This window comes from Lagopus muta, chromosome 1 (genome assembly GCF_023343835.1).
Source record: "Lagopus muta isolate bLagMut1 chromosome 1, bLagMut1 primary, whole genome shotgun sequence".
In the NCBI taxonomy this organism is placed as follows: domain Eukaryota; kingdom Metazoa; phylum Chordata; class Aves; order Galliformes; family Phasianidae; genus Lagopus; species Lagopus muta.
This window is the reverse complement of record NC_064433.1, coordinates 91303227-91317029: the sequence shown is the minus strand read 5'-3', so window position 1 is coordinate 91317029 and position 13803 is coordinate 91303227. Positions and strand designations below refer to the sequence as shown.

General features: G+C 45.1%; 1 protein-coding gene and 1 non-coding gene across 3 annotated transcripts in view; one reads left to right on the top strand and one right to left on the bottom strand.

The window, feature by feature from the left end:
• Positions 1-367: 367 nt before the first annotated feature.
• TRNAP-AGG (transfer RNA proline (anticodon AGG)) lies at positions 368-439 on the bottom strand. Its single transcript has one exon. It is a non-coding gene; the product is annotated as a tRNA-Pro (tRNA).
• A 1889-nt stretch (positions 440-2328) lies between these two features.
• The window catches only part of MPZL1 (myelin protein zero like 1), a 32905-nt gene continuing 21430 nt past the window's right edge, over positions 2329-13803 (top strand). For both annotated transcript variants that reach the window (XM_048943180.1, XM_048943169.1), the window contains exon 1: positions 2329-2468. In XM_048943180.1, the coding sequence (XP_048799137.1) occupies positions 2336-2468 (133 nt within the window). In that variant the 5' untranslated portion in view covers positions 2329-2335. The remainder of the gene's footprint in view (positions 2469-13803) is intronic.

The following is a 13803-nucleotide window of genomic DNA, read 5'->3' as shown; positions in this document are numbered from 1 at the left end:
GTCCCGCGACGGACAAGCAGAGCGGAGCGAGGTTGCGGGGCGCAGAGGGCTGCGGACGGGGCAGTGCCAGCGGTGAAGGGAGGCACTGGGGAATGAAGGGGCGAATGCGGGGGAGCCAGGCTCACCGTGGTGGAGGGAGGGAAGGCAAGATCGTTTTCCTCGTTAGTTGCTCACGCTAATTCTGTTCTTGGAATGCAACAGTGCGTCGGTCCTCCTGCTGCTTTGCGCGGCGGCAGCCGCTGTGCGCGCAATGCACGCGGGGCTCAGCCTGTGCAGCAGCCGTCAAGTGGGTGGGTGCGGAACGGCAAGGAGGCGTGGATTAAAAAAAAAAAAAAAAAGAAAAAAAAAAGCATGGAAAACAAAAAGCGGGCTCGTCCGGGATTTGAACCCGGGACCTCTCGCACCCTAAGCGAGAATCATACCCCTAGACCAACGAGCCACCACGGAAAAAGTTTTCCTACCATCAAACAAGAATGACTGACCGAAGGCGCCCTGCCTGGGCGACTTGTTGCAGTGGCCGTTCGTTGGTGGTTGTTGGAGGTGCTGCCAAGACTGAAGGCCGCAGAAGACACTAATTCAGTCATCGTGATCTGAAAAAGCAGACCCGGTGCTCTCCCACGTGCTCTCTGTGCTGACCAGCAGTGCTGCTGCTTGGTGAGCTGGGTCATCGCACAGCTTCATCTGGCCAAGCCATGCTATGTTGGTCGCTCTGGAAGTAATGTCTCCTATTTATTTCCATGGAAACTACGACAAATATAAAGGACACACAATAACACTAATTGATAGAGCAAATTCTAAGCTACAAAAGCTGTTTTTCAACATAGTCACTGCCATTAGCTATGCATATTTGCCAGCAGTGAACAAGAGCCTGCATGTCGTGCTTGTAAAAATCTGCTCCAGCAAAAGTGACCCACTGTTTCACAGCTGCTATGCTGGCATCGTTGCTAGGAAAACGTTGCCCATGCAGTCCATCTTTCATTGTACTCACATCCACTGTTTGGTCTCCAGAAACATCCAGCAAGCATCATTGAATGTCAATGGGTGTCATTTTTTCCTCATGGCGGAATTCAGTGCTTTGCTCCACGTGCATTTTCATGTCAGATGCCATTGTGTCAATCTGCCCCTCTGCTGCCATCGCATGGCAACAACATGTATTGGAATATCGGTGGGCAGATTCTACCTCTACTGCTAAACCTCCAACATACGTCTCTGATGTGGGACAACATACTAAAGAAGGAGCTGTTGCTCTTGACACAGTCCTCATGTACAGAGAACTCATGAACTCTGTGGAGGAGAGTAAATTAGAAAAGGAACAGGGTCTGATTTTTAAACACTTCGGGTTATCTACCTTGGAAAAATGCCTGGAAAGAGAAAGTTTGGGCCATTCAGGGGTCTGAATGTAAAGCAGTGGGTATTAATGTCATATCTTCTGTAGCAACGAGTACCTTCAGCCACCGAGCAGAGCTATAACCCATCCTGACTTTCTAGGAAACTTCCCCAACGGTTAGCTGAAGAACACACTCCAGAGCTTTCCTCAGGGCATGGATTATGAAGGCACAAGCTAATGACGTTTGCAATCCCAGGAGAGCCGTGGGCCTCCTCCCCGAGCGGCTGTAGGAAGGTGCACACGGGCACAGTGCAGATCAGGAGCCCTGCGTCTATATTTTAGGCCTGGGAAGTCTCACGTGTGTGGTGAGCAATAGTCTTGTGATCCGGCTTGGAGCGTGTGCACCTTCATTAAAATACAACTGGAATTTTCAGGTTAAATGCAAACGCGGTTATCCTGCTGGCAGCCAGAAGGGCCGCGGAAGCAGCCCGCGCTGCAGGCAACGCGTGCCGGAGCCGGCTCTCCCAGCCGGCAGGGTCTCACCCCGACCACCCTCCTCCGGCGGACCGGGAAGCAGCGGCCAGACGTCGCCGCGCTGCCTATCGAAGAGAGTGCTGCTGGGTGCCCGCCCGGCTCCTTTCACGGGTTTTGGCCGCTGGGCGCTCAGCTTCCCGGCACGCACCCCGGCGCTCCTGGCAGACCCGGCCCCGCGCTACCCGGGTGCGGCCGCGCCCGCACCGCGCCGGGATCGGCGCCCTGGCGGCACCGCCCGGCAGGGCGGGGAGAGCAGGTCACGTGCCCGGCTCGGGAGGCGGGACGGCGCGCTTCCATCCTGGATTGGGCACTGACATTTGACGGATCGTCATTTTAACCAATCATTGACAAGAAGCGGGGCGGGGACGAGCTGGCCGCGGGAGGTGTGTGCGAGTGACAGCGTCGAGGCCCTATCCCAGCCAGGGAAGAGGGCCGCGAGGCGCGAGGGGGAGGGCCGGCGGCCGGGGGCGGACAATGGGGGCGCGGGGAGGTGGTGGCAGGAAAATGGCAGCGGCCGGAGGCACCGTGGGACGTTCGGCGGCCGTTGTTGCCGCGCGGCTGCCGCTCTCGGCCTGCCTGCTGGCCGCCGCCGCCTCGTTGGCTGCCGGTGAGTGAGGGACGGGCATCGTTTGTCCCTCTGGGGCTGCGCCCGCGGCTCGGGCTGGTCTGGGGGACGGTGGGGGAGCTGTTCTTGCGGACGAGGCGAGGCGAGGGAGCCGGCGGCGGCTGCGGGCGCCGACCGCCCTCCTTCGCGCTGGGAAGCGGGGCGACTCGGCCCTGTGGCACGGCTGATTCCCCGTGGGCAGGGAGCGGAGGGTGCCGGGGCGGAGGGCCGGCCGCGCCCGCCGGGAAGGCCCCGGAGCGGGGAGAGCTCTGGCCGGGGTACCGCGCTGCCCTGCGGCTAGGTAGAGGCGCTCCCGCTCTTTAAACGCCTCCCCTGCTTGTCGCTGGTGGGCTGATAGCGCGGAGGGCCGTCCTGAGAGCTGCCCCAGACGGCCAAGGAAGACGCTCGGTTTAAAGTCCACCTCCTCTGGCTTAACTGCCAGAGGTTTTTGTGGTGGAGGTTTCTCCAACCTTGTGTGTTTTCTGCACGAATTTGCCCCTTCTCCTCCCAGATGAAAAGCGAAATGTCCAGTGTGGATGGGACCGTGTGGCATTCAGGCATGTCGTTTCCTTGCAAAAGTCAGTCATCGCTCTGCAGATGTAGCCGGAGCATCTCAGAGCAGCGCTGTGCTGCTCACATAGATGCCAGGTCTGCCAGGGTCCAGCGACGTGGCGTGTGGCAACCATGATGCACGTCAGCCTCTCTGGTTCGTGTTTTTGGTTGCACAGTCATGGGACACCTGTCCTCTTTGTTGAGGGAGGACACAGGGAAGGTGAACAGCATCTGGGAAGCCAGAGTTGTAGGAAACAACTTAGAAAGCACCTTTTGTGTTTGGTCAACGGTGAAATATTTGGGTGGAGCAGTAATGACATCAGCCAAAATCAAGTGTTTGTGAATGGGGAGTAAGTACACAGCTAATATTGGAGTGCTAGTAATGGCAAGGATAAAGCATAGCTTTGCTGTGGCATACGTACTGATGGGGTAAATTGTTCTGTGTTTGCCTTTTAATTTTGAAATAAAAACAAGCAACTTTCCCAAAGCAGCTGTGTGTGTGCACAGAAGGGATGCACCAGTGTTTGTGTGCCACCTGAAAGTGGCTTTGCTTGGTAATACTTAGTGTATTGGAAGTGTAACTGTGCAAAGGAAGTTAGTAGCAATCTCTAAAGAAGGCTGTTGTCTATTCATATCTGGAAACTTCTGGGGAAAAAAAAAAAAAAAAACCCTGCAAGTCTGAGGATCTGTGCCCAGTGGTGAGGAACTTCCTTCCAAATGGCACTGCGCTTTGGCTGTCGTTTACCTAAACTTCTGCATTTTGCAATGAGTGTAAGTAGAGATTGCTAAGGCTTGCTGTACGCATTCAGAGGCAGTGTAATACTTGGAATGAAGCTGAATATGTAGCTTAGAGTAAAACTTAGTTCTTTGAAAATAAATATGGAGACAAAAGAAAAAAGGGCACATACTTCCCCTGACCACAACAAAAGGTAGAACTGCAGTAATGCTATGGGAAGCTCACAGAAAGAGATCGCTGCAGTGCATGAAGTATGTAACCAAATGCAGTATCTTAAAGGCAAGCAAAGGTGCAAGATATTCTTTTGAAGGAGATCTTCCCTAGGGTGGGTGGGTAATGCAAGATAACAATTTAAAGGATTAAATGGATGCTAAAACAGCTATTTTATCTGTGTTGGACAGTGATTCTGTGCCTATTATATATATATATATATATATATATTCAATATAAGTATTTCAAATCAGAAATTACTCTTATGTTGGCTTCTCCTCATGCTTATACCACACACAGTTAATCTTCTGTTTTCTTTGAAAATACTTTCTTTATTTTTTTCTTTTTTCTTCTTCTTAAGTGTGGAGTTGATACAAGGTTTGTATCCTTGCAGGGGGGTAAGAGCTATGTTGCAAGCTGTTCTGTCCACTTGGATATCCAAGGTAATTAGCTGATTGGTACTGAGAAGATGACCTTCTCTAGGGTTTAAGGGTGTAAGCAGTCATGTGTAGCAGTCTGCCTTTCTGCTCCCATGTGTTGCTTCACTTCCTGCAGTTTAGCAAGAATTTTTTTTCCTTCCTTTTTCCTTGAGCTGAATTTTCATTTTATGAGAAACTGAGAAGTGAGACTCCAAGCAAGTGGAAGGGCAGAAGTAACTTTCTGTTCTGTGTTGTTGCCACTTGGTTACCCAGACGTGCTATGTGGCTGGGGAGTGCTGCACAGTTAGCTGCTGTGGTTTGTGGCTCTTCTCCCTCTTGATACGCTTGGTGGCCAATAACCTGCAGTGAGACAGAAATGTTACTAAGTGGGATGTGTTGTACAAGCTGAGTTTAACATCATGGTCTGTTTTGTGAGGCCAAGCATGTAATTGTTGCTTCATGGCCAAATCCAGACAACAAGTGTTAGGCTTATTTTCTTGTGTGCAGCTGCAGGTGTGCATTGGAGTTTGTCCCATTTGTTTATGCTCAGTCATATGAAGACTTGGTTGCTTCCTTGTAAAAATGAAGGATTGTTCCCAAATGTTTTGTGATTCTGTGGACATTTGTGGCGTGAGTAGTGAATCTAGGTATTATATCTTGTATGGTGGGTGAGCCTAGAGCAGCTAGCCGGAGCATCAGGGAAACAGATTATCTTGGAATCCTCAATTGGTAAGCCATATAAGTAATCACTTAAAGTGAGATCTGTCTTGAACACAAGGGCAGTGCCTGATTACTTCTGAAAGTCTTGAAGAATGTCTAGATGCTACTGGAAAGAGTGTTAGTTTTCCTAGCATTCTTTCTCATGCTGACAAAGTCTGATTTTTTCGCTCCTTGTCTCTTACTGCTCCTTGTACCCACTCACACGTGTGCACACATGCACATACACACAGGTCAGTATAACAAGCAGAGGAGTACTGGGATGTTAAATACCTCTGGCATCTATCATTGCTTTGAGCTTACCTGCATATTTCAGTTGCTTCTTGAAATGTTTTATGAAAATAACAGTGCAAGTCAGGGTTGCAGTGCTATCTTCATGCTTGTGCCAGGTTTAGTCAGGATTGTTGTGTTCAACCAGTCAGAAGCAGTTAGTTCTTTCAAACAGAGCCCATTGATGCTGTAGGTAGGAAGACTTCCTTGCTTGCAGCACTTACTTGGTTTCTGCAAAGGGAAGAAGTGCTAAGGTGGGAAAACTCTCTGCTAGCTAGGTTGAAGGTGAGACTACTCCTCAGATTACCTTGCTTGTAGCAGCAATAAGTTTTTGAAGAAGTTGAAAATATAGGTTAATGTTTTGGTAATAGAATGTGGCTTGTAAGATGTCCAGGTTTCCCTTGACCCCAGCCTCCCAGTCCTCTACCTCTTTGTAATGATGCATACAACCTTTTCACTTGCTGTCTAACTTGAAGTAGATTAGGGAATGTGTTATTCATCTATTGCACTGTGTGTCAGGGGCCTTGAATTATCCTGACTGGGAACAGTAGGCTGTGAGCGCCTGTGTACTGTACAGGGTACCATCTGGTTTTACAAGGCAAACATGCTGACAGGTTTAAATTGAAAGACTATTGAATCAAGATATCCTAGTAGTAAATCAAAAAGTGTGGAAACTTTTTACATTCTTACAGCGTTGGCTATTGTCTTTTTTTTCTTTTTTGAGCTTTGCTTATCTTCTTAGTGGGCTGGTCTAGATTAGAATTACACTGTGCATAGTGACTAGTGCAATAGAAAGGATACTGAATTCTTGTGTAAGCGGAAGCTGTGACAGGAGAGGATAAGAAGGTCTGAACTGATAGGGAATTCAAATTGCAGTGATTTATGTTTATCTTAGAACAACAGCTATTTAGCAGAGCAAGTATTTACTTGGTATGGCGTTTCACAGTATGCTGTACCCGTACCCATAGCACGGGTGCTGTGGATATGCACTTTGATGCATGATCCACATCAGTACTGTTTTCTGAACTAGTTGAATGATTAGGTTACCCTTCAGTCGGGCAGTCTCTCCAGTGATTCCTTTCCACCTTCATCACTTTAAAGTGATCAGATCAGTCTGCTAGCTGACCTAAAAAAGCCTGTTTTGTAGGTGATTACATCAAGTCACATGTATGTTGTTCCCTTCTACTGCTGCGTCTTTCAGCTTCTGCATTTTTGTCTTCACTGTTGGGTTAGCAGTCTCCAGTTTGTGCTGCTCTACCTTTTGCCTTGAAATGCATGAGGAGAACAAGAAAGCTGATTGTCATATGAATTTCTCCTTCCAATCTGGCAGAACATGCTTTGCAGTACATTTGCTGGCTCTTAATACACGTAATGTTAAGTGGGGCTAAGGAAGCTTGATGGATATACTTGAGGTGGGTCAAATCAATAAATGTGAATTTAGGTGAAATAGCCAGTGTAGGAGATCATCCTCAATTGTCTGTTTCCCATCAGTTACAATTTTTGGTAACTTGTTTTTCTAACGTACTGAATTGAAATATGGTGAACAGGGCTCTCTTGGTAATAAATTCTATAAAGCTGCGTATGTAACAGAACTTCCAAGATCTAATTGGCTAATGCATCTTGGAATTTTCCATTTGTTTCGCTCTTCCAGTGTGGAAGGTGAAGAGCTGTTGGCTGTGTGGTGATGCTGCATACCCTAAAGCTTGACGAAGTCGGCACAGGCACGGGTGAAAGTGCTGCCTTACTTGGAAGGGCTGTCTCTAGAAGTGCTTTGGTGTAAACTGAGAAAGTGCTATAGAGAGAGGGAGCAGCAAAGCCATCAGCACTTCCAAAAGAGAAGTCTTCCTCAGGCAAGCTGTCTGAAGCAGCTGCTAGTCATTTCTTTCTAATCTTGCACAGTCACTGTTGTGCAAACGTGGTGAATAGTGAACTGGGTTAGGGTGTTGGTCTGGTTTAAAGGAAAACAATAGAAAAAATGCTTTTTTGAACATGAGCTAGTTCCTGGTCAGATTCATCGTGTTACATCACAAGTGGGCATGGGAGCTATTTAAATTGGCACCATCAGTGACAAATTCTTGTGAAGCAAGAATTACTTGAAAATATGTAGCACCAGTTTTTTTTCTTTTGGTTTTGTAGTCACGCTGACACAGGTTATAAGTAGTTATTAGCTTACTGAATTTGCTACCAAGTTTGGTTAGCAAGTAGTGAAAGATTAGGGTGAGCAAGCATCAGTAGAGGCGGTACAGGATAGAGTCTGCAGAGAGCTTTAAGTTTGCTCGAGCTATTGAAAGTAAGTCTCCTGTCATACCAGAACAGATTGGCCTTGTCCAATCCTGCTAGCTGCAGGTTGGTAATCAGTTGGATGACTTAGTTTCTGTGCTGCTAGTGCTAGATTTTCTCAGAGTATCAGCAGTTCACAACATGGTTGTGTTTTTATTTCTTAAAACCACCTGAATACCATTTCATTTCAACTGTACTAGTACCTAGTGCTGACCTAGAATGGAGGCAGTTGTTCCAGCCAGTGACAAATACCTTTGCTGTCTGTGCCTTTTTATTTCCAACTTCTGATCCATAATATTGTATGTTAGTAGACATTGCGACAGTTTTAGTGGATTGCTGTAATAATTCTTAAGAAATGTTTGTGATGGTGGGATTCTTTCTTCAATATCTCTGTCACATGTTGAGCATATGTACTCAGTTTCTCTCAGTTCTGTAGTTAAACAAACTTAAAGTTCTTTTTTTGTGGGAGAAGACCACTGTGTTTCAAGGAGATTCTTTTAAGGTATATTGTTTATCTTGTTCTCTGTTGCTCTTCTTTAATCTTAGTTCCTATTTTCATGAACCTTTTCTTGTGCGCAGGGATAATCTGCTGTGTTTGCTAGCAGCTGTGTTAGTAGTGCATGATTAGAGGTAAAATAGTTGTTATCAGCTGTTCCAGATACCCTTTGCTCTTTAAGTAAGTTTACTCGTCTCTTTAGGTCTTTAATTGTTTCGGTTTGACTTGGTCAACAAAAACTGTTTACTTGAACTCCTGTAAACTGAGTTGGTAACGGAAGGAAAACCACGTAAGGTTGGAAAGCGTCCCACTCTCTGGCATAGGCAGGGAAGTATATTGCCTTGTGATCCGTGGGGAAAAATTACTAGAGTGGGGCTAGATGTTATCGCCTTCTATGCTAAATACGGATCTGCCCAAACCTGACATATGACTGGTTGTGTAACTGTGGAACATGAAGCAGTTCAACAGCAATACTTGTTTGTGGAACTCTGGGCCTTCACAAGCATCTACATTCTTATACTTTCCAAGTTGAGGGAGTGGTACAGTAGAGAAAGAAATCTGTGGCCTATCTTGCAAGGGAGCTCAGGCACTCTGCTGTTTCTCATGTCCATAGTTGCTTGTTACAAGTGTGATCTGGAGATGTAAATCTGGCAGGAGTTCTTCTGCTGCCCCTTTGTGAAATAATGTACAGCTCTGCATAATATGAAAGAAACTACCCGAAAAACCGAGCTTGTAGAAGCTGGTACCAATGCGACTGTAAGACTTGTCTGTAAGTTCTGTCAAATAGGTACACAGAGATATGCAGGGCAAAGTGACACAGTTATTGACAGCTTTGACAGTGTTACCGCAGCCTGCCTGAGGCTTTCAGCAAAACCTTATTTCTTCCACTTGAGATAAAATGCAGTGATTTTTCACTTTTTCTCTTATCTTTGAGTCAGGCAGAGCCCAACTCTCTGTGCAAAGAGGCCAACAGAAAGCGAATGTGTTAGCAGCTGTTCTTCTGGGCCCATATCTGCTTGGGGGATGATCATTCATTCCCAGCAGCAAGTCAGTGGTAGTAGGTGTTCATAGGCAAGGTGTCAGCAGCATTTCTGCTGCTCAGAGCTGTTAGGGTGCCGCAGGACTGGCTGTGCTACCAAAGGCAGGAAACTCTCTTTCTTTAGTGCATTGAAATACTTGGTGAGAAAGGAAACCTGAGAAACTGCTGCAGCACTGGTTTTCTGGTGGTTGATGATTCAGAGTAGAGCTAGGTGGTTCTCCCCTCCTTTGGAGCAGCTGCACTTAGTCTTTGCTGCTTTGAAACTTAGGCATTAGGAGTGGTTGGTATGATTTTTTTGTCTGGTCATCCTTTCTGTAGCTGATTTTGCTTTGTGTTCTGTATGAATATATTGAGTATTCTGTCCAGATTTGGGCTAGAGGCTACCATGCTGCTGTGTGAGGTAAGGCCTGGCCCAGCAGCCAACAAGGCAATGCTTTGGGTACAGCTTGGGGAAGAAAGGGCAAAACACCATCTGGCAGGCAGGGGACAGGGGTGCAGAGTGAGAAACTGCCCTGCAGGCGCCTGAGGAAGAGAAGGCAGAGGAGGTGCCACAGGCATTGGAGCAGAGATGCCCCTGCAGCAAAAATTGTGGAAGAAAGTATGATGGAGCTGATATTTCCCTACATCTTGTGGATATCTCCTCCATGGTCTCCTCCACATTGTGGCCCACAAAGGAGTGCATGCAGAAGCAGCTTCTCCTGAAGAATCACAGCCCGTGGGAAGGACCTGTGCTTTTATTGGGGAAAAAGTGCGAGGAGGAGGGAGTGGCAGAGAGAAGCCATTATGGGTTGATGGTAAACCTTCTATCTGCCACAGGCTGCATGGGGGGGGGGGAGAAGAATTGGAAATAAGTGAGTGAAAGTGAGCTTGATTTTTTTTTTTTAATTATTATTATTTTTAAATTTTTTTTCCTACTCACAATCCATCTTTTAATACAATTTATTGCAAATTAAAATAACTTTCCCCAGGTCAAATGTGTTTTGCCTGTGATAGTAAATGGCAAGTGATCACCCTGTTTTTATCTCCACCCATGAGCTTTTTCATCTTATTTTCTCCCTCTGTCCTATTTGCTAAGCAGGAGTGAGAGATTGGGTGTCTGGGAGCCAGGTAGATTCAACCCAACAAAGTGATGTGCAATAATATGTATATAGGATTATACATGCATATATGCATTTTTATATCTATACACTCAATGAGACTTCAGGTAACACCATGATGGATTTCTGGTGTGTTGGGCAGTCAGTTCTTATACCAAGGTGTATGGCTTCTTAATATTTGTATGTTCTTCTTAGGAAATACAGCATGTTTTACTATTGGCTGGAATGGCCTACATGGATTTTTCTTCTGTGTTAAGACTAAACTGCATCAATGAATTCTTCATGTGGAAGTTTGATCCCACATCTGGATACTTCAGCAGATCTCAGAGGAGTTATTTGGGCTTGTCTGCTCCTAGCTGTTGAGACCATCAAAGATAGGATTGCTCCAGCACGTGTCTTATTGAAAAGGAGGTAATGATGGCCTATGGAGAAATAGGTGCCTATAATTGTAGTAGGGAGGTATAACTTTGTGCTGCCTTTCTCAAACATGTTGTAGGGAGCTGACTGCTGTTGTTTCTTGCTGGTTGTATGTGAAGACATTTTAGTATGAGGAATAACTAAATGTCATGAAACTGTAGTTTGAGAGAGATGTCAACAGTGGACTGTGTTTCACAATGACGTTGTTTCTTAATGAAAACACTCTTTAGCAAGTTTGTATCGTTTTTTGTGACTTATGACCTCCTAATCACTAGAAAATCTCACATCCTCTTTTCCTCCTGGAAAATTACAGCTGCTAGTGAAGCAGTTATAAACATACAGATATGTTGACTTATTTTGGTTTTATCAAGACCTTTAAATGTGAGCTGTTGAGTCTGCTGTATTAATGCATCCATTCCTATCTTCTTGATTCATGGCTCTGTTGTCAACTTGTTACCTGTTGCAGCCTGCCTGAATTTTTAAAAATCCTTCTTTCATCAGACTTTATGATTATTTCCTGATCTTTCATCCATAAGAGACATTATTTATAATTGAAACTAGACATCTTTAAGATAAATGAAGCAATTTGTTTGTATTAATTAGTAAACTGATGACTAGTCATTTCAGGAGGAGGACAACGTATTTCAGAAACTGTCGCATCTATTGGTGGTCTGATAAAAGTTTCCACTTTGACTGTATTAGTACTTGTGGAATAAAATGCCTATGATTACAGCTTTAGTTTGTGTTGTAATTTTGTTGGCACTCCTAGTGATCAAGCTGAGTTGGATCCAGAGGAATCAAGTTTATTTTGGTATGTTCATAGCCTTAATTAACAGAACTTTTTCAGTGGGTCAGTGATCTCTGCGCAGACTGGTCTCTAAAAGACTTCCAGCTATGTATTAATTAGTGTAAACTTTCAGTGTCAAGAAAAACTTTCCTTGTGAAGTATTACCAAGCTCTATTTTCAGCTACTGCCTAGCACAGCAGGTGCCCTATATTTGTATACAAAATAGTACAAGAAAAACATGAAAAATCAAATCTTGCCCTAATGTTTTGTGTTTCTTTTTTTTCCATTAACCATCATGAAGAAAGTGTGAGCAATCAGGATACAAAGCAAAAGGGGGAAAACAAAACAAAATAAAAAAAAACAACAGCTTAAGTGAACATTTATTTCTAAGCACTGCCAGCTTGGTCACTGTTAGGTTTGTGCAGTTGCTGTTGCCAAATGTTTGGAGGCGTTTTAAGAGAGCTTGAAGGAAGTGAAATAAGCTTGCAGTGTTTAAGCAGGTCCTCCAAATTGTTAGGGACATTGGCTATCAGAAGGAATAAGAATGCAGTTTTGAACGTGGAGAGCAATATAAGACAAGGGGAGGTATCCAGACTTTGACCTGTTAGATAACTAGTCACACACGTAAGGGTTCTTGCACAGATTTGGTTCCCATCATGTGTGACTTGGTCTCGACTGACCTGGACAAAGATCCCAGAGGGAATGGCTGCAGGGAGATCACCCTCAGTGTGCTGTAGTGAGTGGTTAGCCACCTTCTCCATTGAAGTGTACCCCATTTGGAAGGTGTTGGTGAAGCTCAATTAGCAGTGTCATGCTGCAATCTTTTCAGAGTATTCTCTGTTGAATACTGTACGCTTGATGGCCTCACCGGAAGTTGAATAGTTAACCATAATTTGTTTAACTAACTAGGTGCAAACTCTTGTGGTTAAGAATGCTTGTCTGCTATCCGTTCCGAATGACTTCATCTTCCTATACTTTGCTGCTGGGTAAGTGTACAGGATTCCTTCATGTAGGTGGTTTCAGAGCAATACATCGCTCCGCTCATAATAATATCAGTGCTGACATATGCATGCCAGGGGTTTGTGTTCTGAGTCAGGACTGAAATAGCTGAAAACTTGCAACTCTTTCCCTAGCTTTGTATATCCTGTGGCAAACATGCTGCGGTGTTATTACAATGGAACCTAGAAGCTCTGAGTCTTTGAATCTGCTTTAGCTGCTGTAGTACCTTCAGAGTTAGGAAGGTCTTGTTCATTTACAGCAAGTAAAGTGAAACAATACCTAGTCAGTAAAGTTGGTAGATGGAGATACTCTATAACAGTGTCATGTTTGTTCTGGTGTGTGTATGGCAAGCTCTGCATCTCCTGCCATCAATTTGTAGCAGAAAATTGTGGTCTTGTGTATGTGATATCTCCCTAATGTTACCCTTGGAGCAGTTAGTATTCAGTTCCCAATGATTATATTATTAGTGTTTGTCTTTTTCAGTAGAACAAAATAGCATTTGGGATGTTGTGCTTGATATTGTGACACTCCAGCTGTCTTTGCTATGTATTGACTGATTCAAGTCTGCCAGATGCCGTGCTTCTATTTTACCAATGGCACAGCTTTTTCTTTTTTACTTTTCCCCCTCCTTCTTCTAGTCTTTTACTTTACAGTGAGGTCATTTAGTCACCAGATAGAAACAATGCCTTCGGCGTTCTTGTTGCCTGGATGTCAGCTGGTTGGTGCTGAGGGTAGTGTTTGGGGAACATGAGCAATGGTTGCTCCTTGTGGTAACCTCAGCTCACGTTCAAAGCTCAGGACATCAGTAGTAACATCCTGCTGTGGTAACTGAATGTTCAGCTTCTAAGCTCTGAAACGCAGTAAATATATCCATTTTGTGCAGAAGAAGCCAGTCAGGATCCTTCCTTCCTTTTTGTGCTTCTGGGGATTCAGTGGCCAGAGGCAAAAGCTACCTACTAGATAGCTGATGCAGGTGTTGTTGATCCTACCCTAAATAAGAACTGCTAGGAAATGGGCCATGAGACGCTTCCTGTGAGGAGTTTGTGAGATGATTTATATTTCTGTAAAAATGTAAAGGTGGAAAGATGTAGATAAGCTTGCAATTGAAATAACTTATAGAAAATAATCACAGTATCTATTGACAGAAGCCCAGAAGTACTCCTCAAATCCAGAGCAAAATGTATCTTTGTTATTGTACAAAGTGGAGTTCTTGGACTACTGTCAGCTGTGCAGGTGGCTGGAAACTCTGAAAGACTTGGGAAGTTTCATCTATATCCTCTTACTGAAGAAAAGTGAAAAACACTGTTCAGGTTGAGTCA